The following is an 18,162-nucleotide window of genomic DNA, read 5'->3' on the forward strand; positions in this document are numbered from 1 at the left end:
GCCCCAGGCAGCCTGCAGAGCAGCTCCAGCAGATAAGGGGGGAGGGGAAGAAAGAGGGGGACTGAGGCCCCTGCAGGGAGGCAGGGAGCTGGGCAGGGTTTAGGCTGCTGCCCAGCCAGGTAATGTTTGGGGCCTGGGGCTGCAATGTGTGGGGCTCCAGCGAGGAGCAGGACCAGGCCACAGGTGGCACATCCAGGGGAGGGAGAGGGTCAGCTTCCCACTGCCACGCGCACTCCCAGGGGGCAGGGGGGACTTGTGCCCCCCACATCTGTACACAGGGCAGGCGCAAGCTGCAGGCTCCCACCCTGCTTCCCTCCCCCAGATCCTCAGCAGCCCAGTGGGCATGACTCAGGATAGCAGGGAACAGCCAGGTCGCACAGGGATCTCCTCACCACTGTGAGCTCCATGCTGCCTGGCGATGTGCATCCTGGCCGTGTCGCTGCTTTGAGAAGCTCAGCTCCTTGCACAAGAGGCACACATCACCAAGGCAGCACGGAGATTGCAGCAGAGAGCAGGTTCTCCACGCAGCTCCCCAGCTCCTTGCCACACCAGGCTGTAGAGGCCCCTGGGGAGGGCAGCAGGGAACTACAGGTTCACACAGAGAAACTGCTCGCCTCTGCAAGCTCCACCCTGGTCCCCTCCCGCAAGGCCTCCACAACCCAGCAGGCGCAAGGTGGCATAGAGCAAAGGAGCCTTGCGGAGAAGCTGCTCGTTGCTGTCACCAGGGCAGAGCGGAGCTTACATGCCCCCTTTGTGCAGGGCTGAGCCCTTCACACAGAAGGCATGTCACCAGGGCAGCGTGGTGCTCACGGCAGCAAGGAGATCCCTGCGTGGCCCAGCCATTCCCTGCTGTGCCAGGTTGTGCCCACTCAGCTGTGGAGGGAAGCAGGGTGGGAGCCCAAGCTCGTAGCCTGCACCTGCCCTGTGTACAGAGCTGGGGGGCACAGGTCCCCTTGGCCCCCCCAGGAGTTGGGGGGGCACAGCTCCCTTGGCATGCAGTGGTGGGGAGCCACCCCACCCAAGTCTGCAGCAGGGGGGCGGGGGTAGGGGGCTGCGGACCTGGGTCTGTAGTCCTGGCAAGTATACAGATGACACACTAATTGTATTAGTCATCTTCCATACTATTTGTTTGGCTCCTCAGAGTTTAAAGTGAAACTGAACAAGCTTATTAGTTAAAATGGTCTTTGAGGCTACTAGAATCTACTTGTGTTCTGGAAGCTGTTTTCCAAGAAATGCCTAAATATGATGTCAAAATATGCCAGACAGATATCTGGTTCAGAGACATGAACAGGACTCACCTCAAAGTGGTTAAGTTTAAACTCAAAGTTGCCCTGTATTTTAGACCCACTCAAACTTTTTGGTGCAACTGCTTCAGTTTAAGTACAGGCTCAAAGCTAGACCTGAGTTAGAACAGAGTATGCTCCAAAGCTTGTTAAACCTCTGCCAATTATACAATAAAAAAGGTAATCCCTTGCCTTGCAGCTCAGAACGATGCCATCCATATTCCCATCTTGAACCCTTTTTCCCAGTCTAAACAAAGCCTAAGTTGGCTAAGCCTCAAATCCACAATACACCAGCTTTTTTTAATTCCAGGTAATATTTACTATCCTGTTTATGATCAAACTTGGATGTATCCGAGAGATCCTAAATCCTCTTGCCTGGAAATCTTCAAAATATTTATACAAGGAAGGTCAAATGTGGTCTACACACCAGGTATAAACATGATCATAATTTCATTTTAAGAAGCCACATTCCAATTAAGGAACCTTTCTGCTGTTAGTATTCTCCCACAAAGAAGAAACTGAAAGCCATCAGATCACATAGCTAATTTAACTCTTGGTATCTGCAAAATACTGTCCTGACTAAAAATGTCCGATGTGCTGCAAATGTCATGAAATCCAAACCACCAGTGCTTTTTGCCTTTTCCAGTCCCTTCAGCAGCAAAAATGATGCTAATCAACTCCAGCAGCAAGTCCACTGCTTTTGTGTTTAGCAGACAGATACATGCCCAGTGGCAATCAAACCATGCAGGAATAGCTCAAGATTCTGCCTGTACTTTAAAACTTAAGACTTATTGAACATGCTCATTAGAAGCACAAATTGCAAATTAGAGAAGGACATTGGGGTGGTGGCACTGATGACAGTATAAAGGAGATAAACCATCTAAAGGTAAATAGAGGGGAATAAGTGTTGTATTCATGAGATCTTGAACTCTGTCCAGATTTGTCCAATATAAATTGCTACCAACAAAATCCTTCTTAAATAGTGAAGGAGTAAAGGTTATTGAGCCTCAACAAAACCAGAACCCAATGCCATTGCCACCTTAAGGAAAGGAAAAAAAATTACATGCTCTACAGCAGCAGTCAGCCATCTAAGTCCATGGAGTCATTTTATCTGGCTCACACAGCTAGGGGGTTTCTAAAGCATTTTTTTTGGGGGGGGGGGGCGGGGAGAAGGGGAGGGGGCTTTGAAGGGGGTATTTTACCCATGCTGAGAAGCTGCAGCAGTACTGCATGGGGGAGATGTAGGGGGAGTGAGAGTGTAGCGGCAGACAGGTTAGAAGTGGACTGCCTCTGTGTCAAAAACATTGCCAACCCATTCTTGAGGCTGGATCTAAGGCTCAGCAAAAAACCTGCACAGTTTCCACCTGTTGCTTCTCTAAACGTAGCATTTAAGTACCTTGAGTTGTAAAGAGGTAGTATTCCTAAGAGTTAAAATCTATTTAAAAACAAACAAAAACAAAACAGAACTTGAAAAGTAAATTCAAGTGATTGAAATAACAGACTGTTGAACAGTCTCCCATGTTATTACAACTGTGACTGGATCTCAGCCAAATCACCAACAGCATACTCTGGAATTACAAAAGCAGTCAGTAGTTTAAAAACTCTAATGGGCTGATCTAAACAGTCGCACTATTTTTCCAATGTCAGTTCAGTCAGTCTGATGGGAAACAGACTTCCCCTGCCCCTCCTCCTCTCTTTACTCAAGTCTTACCAATTCTAGCAGCTCTAGATTTTATGTCTGATTATGAAACAGATTGCACCGTGTTCTGTTGAGAAAACATAGCACCCAAAGTAACAACCACCATTTCCTGTAAGCATCATGAAAGTGCTTGACAGGGAGGAAAAAAACCCCAACAAAACAAAACAAACAAACAAAATCACAATAAAGTTATTACAGCTCCTATGAGCAGTTTTTTTTAAAGAACTTCTTCATTAGGAAATGAAGAAAAAATATCTTACGTACCTTCTGAAAGAATGGCCTCTCTCAAATATAGTAGCACATCTGCAAATTTTCTCACATCGTTTACCAGTTGCATGATATACTCTGGATCCACAATAGGACTGTCATAGCAGTCAGAGTTGGAGCTAATGCTGCTCAGAGAACTGCTCTTGGTGCTGCGCCCCATTCCCCAGTTTCCTGAATTAGAGATGGTGAAGAAGCTGGAGGTAGATAGTCGGGCTAATCCCAAACCACGCTTGTTACTTCCACCGTTCTGTCGCAACATCCCAGCTAATACAATGCCTCTGAAATGTCTGCAGTTAACAGTCAACTTCGCTTAATGCCCATCTGACAAGCCAAAGATGAAGCCCTTAAAATTAAGAGGGAGAGAAAAAGAGAGGAATACATTTAGTGGAAACAGAAAAACAAGAAAATAAACAAATATTTATGAAATATATAAACTTCTGTACTAACAATCCCACAGGGGGACAATGACTTTCTAGTACTAAATAGCTGGATATTAAAATATGTAATAGAGTATATATTTTAAAATCTTTTATTTACTTGAAGTTAACTTCGGTTGTAAGGCAGATACCAAAGACAGAACCCCCAAATAGCCGATGCTGGTTTTAATCAGTAAATAAATCACCACAAAAATCAGTAATTAATTTTTCCCTACCCAAATATAACTTCTATAACTCATTCCAGATCACTTGCTTCCTGGTTAGTTTCCTTCTGAAGTCCTAACACTCATCTTTGTAATGCAGACTGAGGTCTGTTTTGCACTGTACATTTTTTCAAAACTGAACACAGTTGCTAGAAGTTATGTAAAAATTACCAAGAAACTACTTTTCCTGTTCAGTGCTCTGCCCAACCTCAGTCACCAAGTGATGTTGAGCATCCTGTCAGCTGGTAAAATCAGAGGCCACTACATTCAGTGATGCTAAACTTTCATAACATAACCCTGGTTTAGCGTTCTTTGACTTACTAATGTTTGCTGGAAAAAAGAAACGTGTTCTAAAGAAGATGAACTTTCAACAGCTACATGAAATGTTAAAACCAACTACATTTTTAAGAGAGAACTTGTTAAAACAGAAGATGAAGAAAGAGGCTAATGATTTTTCAAAAGGCAACTTCTCTAATATCAGATACAATCTGTAAGATTTCAGTTAAGTTGATTTTATTTATCAGTTGAAGGGTTTTATTTTATTTTAAAACTTTAGCACAGTTACAAATTTTACACAGAAGGAAAGTTCATACTTTGAAGCAAGCATGTTGATAGAACTAAGCAATCGTCTGCATCCATTTAAGAAAAAAACAGCTATGGCTACTTCATTATGCCAAGTGAAGTAATTAATTTCACAGCATCAAGCTCCAGGTGGCAAAGTGAGGTACAGCTCCAGCAACTAATCACAATGCCTACTATGGCCCGCCCCTGGTTTAGTGGGCAATTATTTTGGGCAGAGGGCCGCTTACTGAGTTTTGGCAAGCCATCGAGGACCGCATGACAGGCAGCCCAGGACAGATTAATATTAATTTTCTAATTTTTTTAGGGGCCCCATGGGCCAGATAGAATGGCTTGGCGGGCCACATCCGGCCTGGGCCATGTTTTGCCCAGCCCTGCCCTAAACACTAAAAGGAGAAAATACTACATTTAAACTGCATGTTTAGCTTTATCAAAGAAAGCTATTGTACATTGCAACACACTGGTTAAGAATTGGATTGCTGAGGTGTTTGCATGTAGGTGATGAAGTAAATTTAAACCATGCATGTTACACAAAGGCAGATTAAATTGCAGATATTAGCCACAGTATAGCATCACACTCATATCTGTACCAGTTCAAGCTGAAGAAGCCATGTTTCGAAGCCAAATCACATCTCCTGAATTCTCCCACTGTGCAATGTGATGAGTAGCACTTTTATGAAATTCAATTATTTTTCTCCCTTTTAAAAAAAAAAGTAATTCAACCGCACAACTACAGGCAAAGAAACGGCCTCTGACCAAAGGCAGGGGTATGCAAAGTTTACATTTAACAAAGTGTTGAGCAAAACCTTTGTGCAACCTCCTTCACTCTAATGACCAAAAAGCTACTTCACGACCCTGCCTGCTGCAGAGCCCCTTCCTTATTTTAAGGAGCATGGAATCTGCTACTCCTGGGACTCGAGCAACATTTTCATGTTCACTGAAGAGAAAGCCATTGCATTTAAGTCCCAAGGATTTCAAAACCAGAAGAGAAGCAGCAGCGTGGGATCTGGTCCCCCCACAGGTGCATGCTTTGTCAGTGCCATCACCTTTTCAAGCTCCTTTCAGAGCTATTTTGCAGAAGTTTCTCCTCTGCTGCTGCGTGCAAACCCCAGCAGAAGGGCAGAGCGCAGTGCCAGAGAGAGGAAGCGGCAGGGGGCGGGGAGAGAAAGGTTCAGACAGAAGGGCGAGAGCCGGCGGCGGGCGAGCCGGAGCCCGAGCCCGAGCCCGCCCCGCGGGGCGGGAGGGAAGGGCCAGGAGCCTCGGGCCCCACGACACGTGCTGTCCACTACTGAGAAAGTGTCTCGTGTTCCTCCCAGAGCCGCCCCGCCGCTCCCTCACCATCTCCCCCGGCTCCGGCCAAGCGGCGGCTGCTCTCGGCGCGACAACGGGAGCCGGGCGGGGCCGGGCGGGGCGGGCCGCCCTTCTTACCAAGAGGAATCAAGACCCTTGAGCTACACCCGCCTGCCCGCGGCTCCCGGCTCCAGCGCGGCCAGGCCGTCCCCGCGACCCGCGTCCTCGGGGGCCCGGCCCGGCCAGCAGCTGCCGACGCGCGCGTCCTGCCGCGCGTGGGGCTGAGCGCCGCGGACCCTCCCCGCAGCGCACGAGCGGCCGGGCCGCGGGCGCAGGTGGGGGTCAGGACCGGACCCTCCCCGCTCCCGGGCTGGGCGCGAGCGCTGCGCCCCGCGGCGCTTACCGACCTGCGAGGGGCCGCCCGGGCGGGAGCAGCATCCGCGCCGCAGCCGCGGGCCTCCGCACCCCTCAGTCGCCGCGCCCGCCCCGGACACGCCCCCGCCTCCCCCATTGGGCGGCTCCGCGCTAGGGGCGGGGCTATGCTAATATACGACAGGTGGGCAGTGCTAGAGGGGGCGGGTGCCACGTGCCCTCAGGCGCAGCCCCCGCCCCGCTGCAGACGTGACGAGGGCCGCTTCCTCTGCTGGTTCAGCTGTGCGGTTTGCCGCGGGCCGCTTCACTCAGGGCCCTGAAAGAGCGGCGCGGGGCTCGTCGCTCCTGGCCTCGTGTGGGCCAAGACCGAGAGTAGCTGTTGCACGGGTGCGTTACTTCGAGGAGACGGATGTAAATGGCATTGAGTAGTGGACGGTGCAGCCCTTCAGTGCGCTGAGGCCAGGACGCCCCACCACTCTTGTAATTGGCTTCCCACGGGACAGCGGCCACTGGGAGGATCCGGGCTACACCCTACTTTATGGAAGTGGGGGACTCCTCCCTAACTTGCTCCTGCGGCCTTTGGCTAAGTGACCTGAGGGCATCCAAACCACAAGCCTCTGGGCTTGGGCCTGCATGGAGGATGCCCACCAATGGATTTGGGAGTGTTGGAGGCCCAGGGCTGAAAAATCTGCGGTGGAGGATACCTGCTGGTTGTAGCATCACATACGGTGTTTGAACGATTGTGTGCTCCATTAAAAAAATTCAGAACTGCTAATTTGACCTGCAATAAGAAAAGTTTTACAAAAAACAACAACCCGTGAGCCTGATCCAACCACACAGAAAAGGCCTGATCCAGCCATGCAGGGATAGGGGCTAATGCCACAGCATAGGGATGGTCACTGCAGTCACAGGGCAGCATTGGGCACTAGCCTTGCCAGCCCCATGCAGCTGTGCAGGGCACGGAAATTTGGCAACGAGAGAGTGGGTGAGAGTGTTAATTGCCACTTCTCTCCCACTGCCAAATTTCCAGAGCTGTGAGGAGCTCCACAGCCCAGATTATGCGGCTCCTTGAGCTGGATCTGCCCATAGGCTCAGGATTCAGCACCTTTGATCAGTTCAGCAGGGTGATCCAGCTGCCACTGGATCTCACTTGCCCAAGCTGGTTGCCAGCATCCCAGTGTCTCTCCCAGGCCAGCCAGTGTCCAAATAGCAATATCCAATTGCCAGAAATAAGAAAAGTTTGGACCCTATGTCCTGATAAGAAGCCTTCTGATGAGAGACCTACCAGGAAATTAACTTGCCCCAGCACAAAGCAAAGGAGAAGTCAATTCAGTGAATATCATGTAAATAAAATCAAGGCTATGTACAGGACTAACCAAGTGGAAAATAGGCTTCCAGAAAATGATCCCAAACCACAAAATGCGAAAACTAGGTGCAACTTACTTTGTTGATCAAACAAACAAAAGAGAGGCTTGTGCATTGTTAGCTGACAACAGGAAGTATATGTGTACTGGTGTGATTCTGCATCAGCAATTGTTCCTGGTTTTGTGCAAGGGAATATTGGAAGGGGAGAGGAGTGCAAGGTGGGCAGTCCTAGGCAGAATCAAGTTACTCAAAATTTCATGTTTTCCTGTGCACTGTTGGGATTTTATGTGAAAGGATGATGTGTCATAAACTTAATGGAGAGCCCAAATAGTAGGTGTAATGTATTATATGTAAATAAATTAAGTACACAAAGAGTTATTTGTAAAATATGTTCATACTGCCGAATCAAGCGCACAAAAGTTAGTGAAATGCTAAATGTAAACCCTACTGTTGTACTGTTTTCATAGGAAGAGTTTAATACCATCATACAGGAACTGTTTGGCAGAAGCAAGCATTGAATCCATTTCTCCAGTGTATTATTCAATTTCTTAAGACAGCGGTTCCCAATCTGGTACCTGTACCACCAGTGGTACGCAGACAACCTGTTAGTGATATACGTTAACAGATTTATTATAATTACTTTATATGACAAAAATGTGCTGATGGTACTTAAGGTTGAACTGAAAAATTTGCTGCTGGTACTTAAGGTTGTATGGTTTTAAATTGGTGGTGTACAATCTGTCAGAGTTTGGGAACCGCTGTCTTAAGCCATAAAATCATGCATTCTCTTCCTGTAATCCCTCTTCTCATTCACTATACCCTATAGATAGAATCATAGAAAATTAGGGTTGGAAGGACCTCAGGTCATCTAGTCCAACCCCTGCTTGAAGTAAGACCATCCCCAATTAGAAGTCATGTCTTCCAGGCCCTTAACCATTTTTGTTGAATTCCACTGGATTCTCTCCAATTTGTCTGCCTGTTTTCCATAATGGTAGGCCCAAAACTGGACATAGTATTCCAGATCTGGCCTCACAAGTGCTAAATAGAGAGGAATAATCACTTTTCTCAATCTGCTGACAATACTACTAATGCAGCCCAGCATGCTGTTAGCCTTCTTCGCAACAAGGGCATGCTGGCAGCTCATATTCAGCTTATTGTCTATTCTAACCTCTAGGTCCTTTTCTGCAGAGCTGCTGCATAGCCAGTTAAGTCCCCAGTTTGTACCGGCGCATGGGATTGTTCCATCCTAAGTGCGGGACTTGGCACTTGTCCTTGTTGAACCTTATGAGATTTCTTTTGGTCCAGTCCTCCAGTTTGTCTAGGCTTCTCTGAATCTTAGCCCTGCCCTCCAGTGTATCTACTATCCCCCCCCCAGCTTGGTATCATTTGCAAACTTCCTGTGGATGTACTCTATGCCATCTTTCAGGTCATTGATGAAGACATTGAACAAAACCGGCCCCAAGACCAACCCTTGGGGCATCCACTTGATACTGGCTCCAACTAGACACAGAGCCATTGATTGCTACCCTCTGAGCCTGACACGGTAGCCAGTTTGTGTCTCCACCTTACAGTCTATTCATCTAGCCCATACTGCCTTAGCATGCCTGTGAGAATGTTGTGGGAGACTGTATCAAAAGGCTTGCTAAAAATCAAGGTCCACCACATCCACTGGTCTCCCTGCATCTACAGAGCCAGCCATCTCATCATAGAAGGCAATCAGGTTGGTCAGGCATGAATTGCCCTTGGTGAATCTATGCTGACTCTTCATAATCACCTTCTCCAAGTGTTTAGAAATGGATTTCTTGAGGACCTGCTCCATGATTCTTCCAGGGATTGAAGTGAGTCTAACCAGTCTGTAGTTCCTCAGATCCTTCTTCTTTCCTTTCTTAAGGATAGGCACTATATTTGCCCTTTTCCAGTCATCTGAACCTCTCCCAATTGCCACACAGTTTCAAAGATAATGGCCAGTGGCTCTGCAATCACACTAACCCTCAGGTGCATAGTGTCTGACCCTGTGGACTTGTACATGTCCAGCTTTCTATATAGCCCCTAACCTGTTCTTTTGCCACTTGGCTGCTCTCCTCCTCCCCAAACTGTGCTCCCATGTGCAGCAGTCTGGGAGCTGACCTTGTTTGTGAAGACTGAGGTAATAGAAGCATTAAGTACGTCAGCCTTTTCTCCATCCTTTGTCACTAGGTTGCCTCACCCATTCAGTAAGGGACCCACACTTTTCCTGATCTTCCTCTCATTGCTGACATATTTGTAAAAACCCTTCTTGTTACCCTTCACATCCTTTGCTAGCTGCAACTGCAGTTGTGCTTGGGCCTTCCCGATTTTATCCCTGCATACCCAAGCAATACTCTTATATTCCTCCCTAGTCATTTGTCCGAGTTTCCATTTCTTGTGAGCTTTCTTTTTGTGCTTTATCTCACTGAAGACTTCCCAGTTAAGCCAAGCTGGTTTTATGCCATACTTGCTAGTTGTCCTATGCACTGGGATGATTTGTTCCTGTACCCCCAGTAAGGTTTCTTTAAAATACAACCAACTCTCCTAGACTCCTTCCCCTCTCAGACTGGCCTCCCAGGGAATCCTGCCCATCAGTTCCCTGAGTGAGTTGAAGTCTGCTTTTGTAAAGCCCAGGGTCTTTATTCTGATGCTCTCCTTCCTTCCTTTTCCTTAGGATCCTGAACTCAATCATTTAGTGGCTGCTGCTGCTGCCCAAGTTACCATCCACATTTACATTCCCCACCAGTTCTTCCCTGTTTGTGATCCCCCTCCTCATTCACTACATGCCATCCATTTGTAGCACGATGTCTGAGTCCTACAAATAATTTCCTCCTTCACTGTACAACCCTGATTATTCCCCTGATCAGAATTCATCCTGAGTGCTGAATGAGATAGAGGTCTTGTGGAGGGGAAAAAAATACCACCAGATAATTTAAAAACCATGCAATGGATGAGGGACCATTACATTAGCTGACTGTTGACTATGCAACATGAATGTTAATTTAGCACAGCTTTTCCCGTGTTTGAAATGTATTAGCTTTTTTAAAAGACAAATTGAAAAAATATTCCACTGTGAGACATCACATTGATTTTCATTGCATTCATTGGTAATGTCAGAACCTTTAAATGCATTTCACAGACATCTGCCACTTGAACTAATTGAATTGATAGCAATTCTCTGTGTGGTCTAGCCACTAGGGGCAGAAGGCACACTTCACTAGTATGCTTTTCAGTTGTTTGTTTGCTGGTAGCAGAAGAAAGACTCAGGACTCTTGAATTCAGTAACAGGTTCTGCAGGGAAGTGTCCTTCTCCTAACCTCTCCCAGCTCCTCCTCATAATCTCAGTGCCAGTCTCCTTCCCCAACCAGTTCCAGGCTCCATTTCTGGTCCTTGAATCAGAGCACTAGTCATTCACCTCCTCCAAATTCTGAGATAATTTCTTTGCTCAGCCAAGCCCACGCTGCCAGCTCCTATCCCATCTTCTCCACAGACTACTTGCCACAATCTGCTCTTTAAACTAGTCTACTCCTTCAGTCTTCCATTCCTTTTCCTCACAAAACTCAACTCCTCCCCTTCATTCATCCAGGATGCTAGGGTACTGGAAGTGGAAGCAGGATACAGGAGAAAAAGTCTGTGTTCTCAGTTCCTGTGCCTGGAATCAAATCTACTACTAGCTGTAGTGAGGGGGCAGTGTAGAGAAATCTTGTTCAATCCCTGCAGTTTTGAGCTTGAGCGTGCTTATTATAGGTGAAATCTTCCAAGAAAGTAACTGACAGGCTTCAACAAGTCTCTGCTGAACATGTGCCAACTTGCTATGACAAAGTGCATTCGTAAAGCAAAGGCACCCCCTTGGACAGAATTCAATTACACGCTGTGACAGGGGGCCATCTCGAGGCTGGTCCAAATGTTGGCCTTCTTATCTGTCTAGGGCAGTCTGCTCACCTGACTCCCTGGCCACACCTTTGTTGTAACTAAATAGTTGTTTCAAGGTGGGAGGCTGCCCATTTAATGCCCTGATGCCAAGGGCGTAATACATGGCTCTGTACCCCTTGAGCAACATGGGCAAAACAACCTCTGTTCTGACTGGAAATGTGAAAATGGCTAATTTATTTTAGCTGAAACTTTAAAAAATACAAAGTCAGGCTGAGGCAGACACTTCTCATGGAAAATGCTAGTCCAAGTGACTGAAGTTTGGCCAAGCTGAAAACCAAAAGAATATTTTTTCTAATGGGGAGTGCAAATTTCTCTGGGCTTACCGGGTCTCCACCCCAGCTTCACTTTTCCTGCCACAACTTGTTGTTCAATATTAGAGGGAGGTTGGAAGTTATGAAAAGGGGCAAAAATCCACCTGGCTGAGGGCAGTCCTCTTTTCAGGCCTTCTCACCCTCTCCACCCTGCCCCTTTCCACTCCAGGTCGGTTGCCTAGTTTTGTGGCCTTAACTCCCAAGTTCAGACCCACTCAGAAAGCAACTGCCACTTGGCATGTCACCATCCAGGACAGACGCAGTTCATGTGTTAGGCGATACTTCATCTCTTATCCAATTCTTTATATGCTTTCAATCAAAATGTCCAATTCTTGTCTGTATCCAGGAAGGGATCACACCTGAATTTGTCAGTCCTATTTGCTTGAAAGGGCACTGGGGCTCATCAGATAAATAAGACTTGGAGTTCCATGTCCTATAGCAATTGACTCAGTCTCATGACTCTCCAGGAAGCTCAACGATCAAACCAGTCAAATTCTGAATAAAGCACTCCCAAGCTAATTCTCCCCTCAGGGTTGGCAAAGGTAAATCATCAGTCCCCCCCAATACAAATAAATTAATTAATCTATTTAGGATTCTCAGCCATCACTAATCAGTTTTGCAATGCTAGCAGTCTTCCTTCATTTCCTTCTTCCAAGTAATCCTCAATGAATCCATCAGTCTCTCCTCATTATATAAGATCAATTAATTATCCCCACCCTCAGTCAATCAACAGACAGTCCATCCATTCTTCATCTAATAGATAAATAATCAAATTCTTAATATAAAAATAGTCAATTCATCAGTATTTCGGAGTCAGTAGCAATGGATTCATCAAATCCCTTGAAGCACCACTGGTTTATCAGTTCCACTTCTCTTCTCTCTGTCATAATCTCCCCAGCCCCATCCTGACTCTCCTGGTTTACTGGGTCCAGCCACAGTGTTCCAGCTCCATGTCTCCACTCAGAGTGCACAGCTCTCTGAGCCAGCTGTATGTCACCCTCTCTGGGGAATATCTGTATTCCAGCTCCCTTCTTCTGCTCCATTGGAACTCCAGGGGTCCAACAAGGGCTCACTCCCCACAAACATGACCGTGTGGGGCTGGGATCCTGCTCCCTTTCTGCAGGTCACCCCAGACACTTTTCCCAGCAGCTCCAACAGCCATGCAACCCTGCTGGACTTCCTGGGGTAAGTTTGTTACCCAACCCTGTCCTACCGGCTTTTAATGCTTGGAACAGGGGCTGGAGCCAGTCCCCTGTTACAAGGAGTATTGGACAACCTAGGTACAGATGTTCAGGGAAGTTAGGGGAGAGGTTAGATCACGTTAAAAATGGCCATCCAATCTAACTTAGATCACCCAAGTGCGGACATTACACTTAAATTGACCTAACTAGGGATTTAAGAGTGAACTGTACAGAAGTTTAGATCCATCTAAAAATGGCCAACCCAATCTAAGTTAACCCTACCTCTCAAGTATTCTAATTTAGTCCAGTGAGATTGACCCAACTGAAATTCTGTACAGTTTCCTGTGCAGCCAGTCCCAGGGCTGCACTTTATCTACATGTCCCCTCCATGGCACCAAGCTACTTTTACCTCCCCATACCCCTTCCTCCCTCCTGACCCTGCCGAACACCCAATTCTGCAAGCTGCTTTTGGTGTGGGGAGCCGATCAAACTAAGCTGTGATGGAGGGAAGGGTGGGTGGCATCATGGTGTTTGATTTGCTGGGGGTGTTCATTGGGGACTAAAAATAGCCTCTGGTCCTGGGGAAGGAGACAGCCTCCCCATCTTCCCAAACTCCTCCATGGATCTCACTAGCCTTCTTGATCCTGCCAAAGCCTCTCAGACCCCAGCAACCTCCCACATACTTCACTAGTCCCCCCAGATTTCTCCAAGCCCCCTGCTAGATGTCCCCAGTCAACCAATCCCCCCCATCCTGCAGACCTAACTTCTTTAAAAAAAATAAAAACAAATATAAAGCTAAAAACCAACAAAATGCACCACTCTGTCTTGACTGAAATAGTCATTCCCAGGGATAATTTGTTTCTTGAAAACCTGAATTAGCATTTTCCCCTTTGCATAGGGTTTAAAATGCTGTCACTGCTTCCTGCTTTGGGAATGGTGCATTGTGCTGTCTGCACCAGACATCCTCTTCAATTATGTGGTTTTCCTCAGGCAACCAGGGCCCAACCTTTGTCCAGTTAAGGAACACATTAGGAAATTGCCAGGAGAAAAAAAAAGTGCTTTGCTGTTTATGTATCCAGTGGTAAGCCTGAGGGTGCTCTTAGCCTGAAAATGGAAGTCCCAAAATGCAGTACTTCTGTGACTGCAGCCTGCACATGAGATTTTTGGACTGGGATCTACTGCTAGAGCTTTAAATGAATTTCAGAATTTTATGAAGGATACTAAGCAAGTATTATTTATTACTTTAAGTAACATTTAATCACTATTACTAATAAAGAAATACCTCTGAACACTTTGGTAACAAATTTTAGGCACTATTAATCAATGTTTGTTTTCTTTACTTTCTTCTAATTTGTTTAATTCATTTGCTTAAGTAAAATTTAGTGTTCGTTTATGAATCCATTAAATGGTTACAAGCTCTTTAAGTCTCCTGATACTAAGTTTAGGGGGAAAGCAAACACAGGAGAACAATGATATGAGGTTCAAAAGGATTTGGGTCATTCAGGTGGTTGATCCATCAGATGTCAAAATCAGGACAGGGTAAACAAATGTAAAATAATTTAGAGTGGGAACAAGGAATAGGGAATATGTCCTAAATAATGCAATCCACCAGACAATGAGGAAAAGGATTGAGAGTAATTATGGAAAAGTCACTGAAACTGTCACATGAGTGCAGAGTAGTAGTAAAAAAGGGTGAAGAAATTCCACATGTATTCACTAAGTGCTAAAATACAAAAGAATCAATGTTATTCCTTTCAGATTTTTCTACATAGGCAATATGACAACCATGCTATGGTAGTATAATTCTCCACTGCAAATAGGCTGAAGCAACTGTATTCTAATATAAATGTACAGCTTCTAGTCACTTGTTAAAATCCAGCTGGAAGAATAAGCCAACTCAGCCATACTGAGCTTTTATCCAAAGTTAGGCCAGATCTCCATTCCTTCAGACAGCCTACAGTTAGGTACACTGGTAGCAGTTTTGGATCCTCCCTTATATCACATCCCTAAAACAGATGGTGTTGGCCAGAGATGACCGTAGCAGGGTGTGGGGCCCAGGGCAAATCAGCCTGTGTGGACACGGCAGCGGGGGGTGGGAGGGGTGGTGAGCAGCTGGATGTGAAGCCAGCTCAGCTCCAGGGTGCTCCCCAAAGCCAATAATGAAGTTTCAGGAAAACCCGTTAATTAATAACCCAGTGGTTATTAAAGCATCCAATCAGGAGGCGCGAGACCCAGGCTAAAGTTACCTGAGGGGATTTGAATCAACAGCTCTCAAGAGATTAGCCTAACTACCAAGCTGTAGACTGGGGTAGGGTCCTTCAGTCTCTTTCTCCACTTGACATTATTCTATTATACATGGAATACAGTGCCTAGAATCCAGGTGTCTTGCCTCCCAGGTGTTACACTAACCATCAAACTATAAAGCCATTCCCATTTTTCTTCTCCTGTCAGCTGAATGAAAATGTTAGCAGTCTTTGGAAAGTGGAATAATATTAACAAGAAAGACCGAGGGTATCCTCATGTGAGATATCTTACAGTGTGGTGGTTAGGAGGACACTGCCCTGGTAAATGCATATGTTGGATAGCATCTGAGGCAACATGCACCTGGGTCTTTCACATTGTGGAAAGGTTAATCCTTGATAGTTTCTAAGTGTCTGAGATCAGAATGTTCTGAGTCAAATGAACTATTTCATTTAATTTTATTAAATGAGCTATCACAGCTCTGTATCATTCTCACCCCTCAGCATAATGGACTTGCTGGGGGAGAAGGCTGAGGGTAGAGAAATTCTATATTCTGGTTATTCTTGGCTACTGTGCTGGCCCCTGAGAGCTGCCACAAACAAATGTAATTTGGAGTGGCACTGAGGGAGAGCCATGAACAACTCCAGGACTAAAGCAAGTGCATTAGTGATGTAGAGCCACTTTTGCCTGTAACTCCCTAGTGTAGCTTGTCTGGATCTAACAATCGACAATAAACAATTAGGTCTCACAGTGCAGGGAAGGGCAGTGAAGATGATGCCATGTCTCAAGAATGTATTTTCTGAGGAAAAATATTAAAATCAGGCTTCTTCTTATGAAAAATGGAGAGATTTCAATGCCAGCTAAAAGGAAATTTCAAATTGTTAAAAGAAAAGATCACTTATGAGACTTTTCTAATAGATATTAAAACATAAGGAGTGCCATACTGTGCCAGACCGTCTTGTCAGATCATGTCCATACTGTGTAAGGTCCATAAACTAAGAGACATTCAGGAAACAAAAAACTCCAGCAAGATTTTTTAAATGAAAATAAACATACAAAGTAAGTTTCTAGCACTGGTTTCTACTATCTTTATTTACTGTATACCAAGTAGAACTTTACTTACATAAGTGATCCCAGTGAAGTCCATGGAAATACTCTTTTAAGGAAGATACTCTTCAAACAAAGTAAAATACTGCTACCAAGGCCAGAAGGACATTTGTACAAATTAGTTTCAGAAATATCTGGATTAGACTATGATGGATGGGAGGGATGTAGACCTAAAATACACCATAGAGGGGCTATATAATTTGATGTGCTCTTTTAAAACATCTTTATATTTCAGTATGTTTCATTTCATTCTCAACTCTGTGTTGTAGCTTCCAGCCATTAGTACACAGTGCACTGATGTAGATTAGGAATGTACTACTTTCCCACTTCCAGTTAAAAAACAGTTTCAGGATATTGGCTCTGTTGCTCCATGCATATGCTAACAGACTCACTGTAAGATATAATTTAATGAATGCATAGTTCACTGTAACTCGGAAATGCATTATATGAAAACAAGTGTTATTCAGTCACATCAGCAAGAGAGAGGGACCCCGATTCCCCTAGAAATTGAGCATCACCATAGATAAAACTGAGCATGTTGCTTCAGGAAGTTGGGTAGTACACTACCAGTTTTCTAGTCCTGCTTGGGCTCTGGTATAGTTTAGCTGATGTAAAAGAAGGTGGTCTTCATTCCCATTTAATGTTGGATCTCTTGGCTCCCTCATATAGCAAGTCTCAAATAGCAGGTGCGTGCACACTCAGTCCCCCCACAAATAATTTTTTCTTCCTCCACCTACATCTGTGGCATCATGCCCTGAGCACCTGCACAGCCACAGGTGCTTATAAATCACCATAGCAGTGCTGCTCGCCGTGCCACTTCTGTCAGTTCCACACCTGCAGGTAAGGACTGGCTGTTTTGCACCCTTACTGGGCATTTGGCTGAACTTCTCTGGTGGTCTCTACACCTCCTGGGGCCTTCCCACGCTGGAAGCAATACATGCAGCTGTTACATAGTCCTTGCTCACAGAAGTAGTGTGTCACAGGAGCACTGAGGTGTCCTGTGCCTTAGATAAGTAAATAGCTGCCAATCAACAGGGCAGTGCAGCTGTGGGTTGCTAGGGCAACCAGCTGGTCAGGTGACCGGAAGGGGGCAGGGCCAGGCCCTTTATAACAGCTCAGGCCTGGGCCCAGGAAGTAGGAGCAGTGGTGTGTGTGTGGTGTGGTGTGGTGTGGTGTGGTGTGGTGTGGTGTGGTGTGGTGTGGTGTGGTGTGGTGTGGTGTGGTGTGGTGTGGTGTGGTGTGGTGTGGTGTGGTGTGGTGTGGTGTGGTGTGGTGTGGTGTGGTGTGGTGTGGTGTGGTGTGGTGTGGTGTGGTGTGGTGTGGTAGCCTTACCATGCTGACTGGCTGCGATGATGCCAGGGATGAGAACAACCTAAAGGGAGGTAGGGTGGGAGCCCTAGAGGGGCTTGGAGTTTACTTTATGAGCGGGGAGGCTCTGTGGTGTTTGTGTTACAGCCAGTTGGCTCGGGTTTCAGTTATAGTTAACTGGAGGACCGGGTGAGGCTGTAGGGGTGAGAGGAGGCCTCACGGGAGCTCCCCAATAACCTGGGGGTCCTGAGTGCCCAGTAGTGGCACAGTCAGCGGTGCCAGTGGGGCACTACCGTTTGTGTCGGAGAGGCATGGTGCGTGGGGTTTCGGACCCCAGCCCGTAAGGGTGGTGTTTTGCCCAGTGGGGCAAACGACCCAGAGAAGGGTCAAGGGGCCAGGCACGGCTGCGGCCGCCTGAGCCCCAAGTGTGAGGAGCGCGGTTTAGGCCCCAGAGAGGGCGAGGCCCCAGAAAGGGCAATGAGTGCGTGTGAAGAGCGTGGCATAGGCCCAGAAGGGGGCAACAGCTGCGGAGAGTGCGTCATAGGCCCCAGAGTGGGGCAGCGGGCTGAGTAGTAGCCCA

The 18,162-nt window shown here is 46.5% G+C and overlaps 1 protein-coding gene across 4 annotated transcripts in view; it reads right to left on the reverse strand.

The window, feature by feature from the left end:
* The window catches only part of ARHGAP29 (Rho GTPase activating protein 29), a 97,170-nt gene extending 90,785 nt beyond the window's left edge, over nt 1-6,385 (reverse strand). The window contains exons 1-3 of one of the 4 annotated variants that reach the window (XM_090047127.1): nt 6,166-6,204; nt 5,059-5,166; nt 3,247-3,592 (exon numbers count right to left, since the gene is read on the reverse strand). In XM_090047127.1, coding sequence (XP_089903253.1) covers nt 3,247-3,508 — 262 coding nt within the window. In that variant the 5' untranslated portion in view covers nt 3,509-3,592; nt 5,059-5,166; nt 6,166-6,204. Of the gene's footprint in view, nt 1-3,246; nt 3,593-5,058; nt 5,167-5,514; nt 5,771-6,165 lie in introns of those variants that run through there. The other 3 variants (XM_090047126.1, XM_090047129.1, XM_090047128.1) reach the window with 3 other exon arrangements.
* Nucleotides 6,386-18,162: the final 11,777 nt, after the last annotated feature.

The sequence above is a fragment of the Crocodylus siamensis genome, chromosome 5, assembly GCF_052110815.1.
Source record: "Crocodylus siamensis isolate JL-2025a chromosome 5, ASM5211081v1, whole genome shotgun sequence".
NCBI lineage: Eukaryota > Metazoa > Chordata > Crocodylia > Crocodylidae > Crocodylus > Crocodylus siamensis.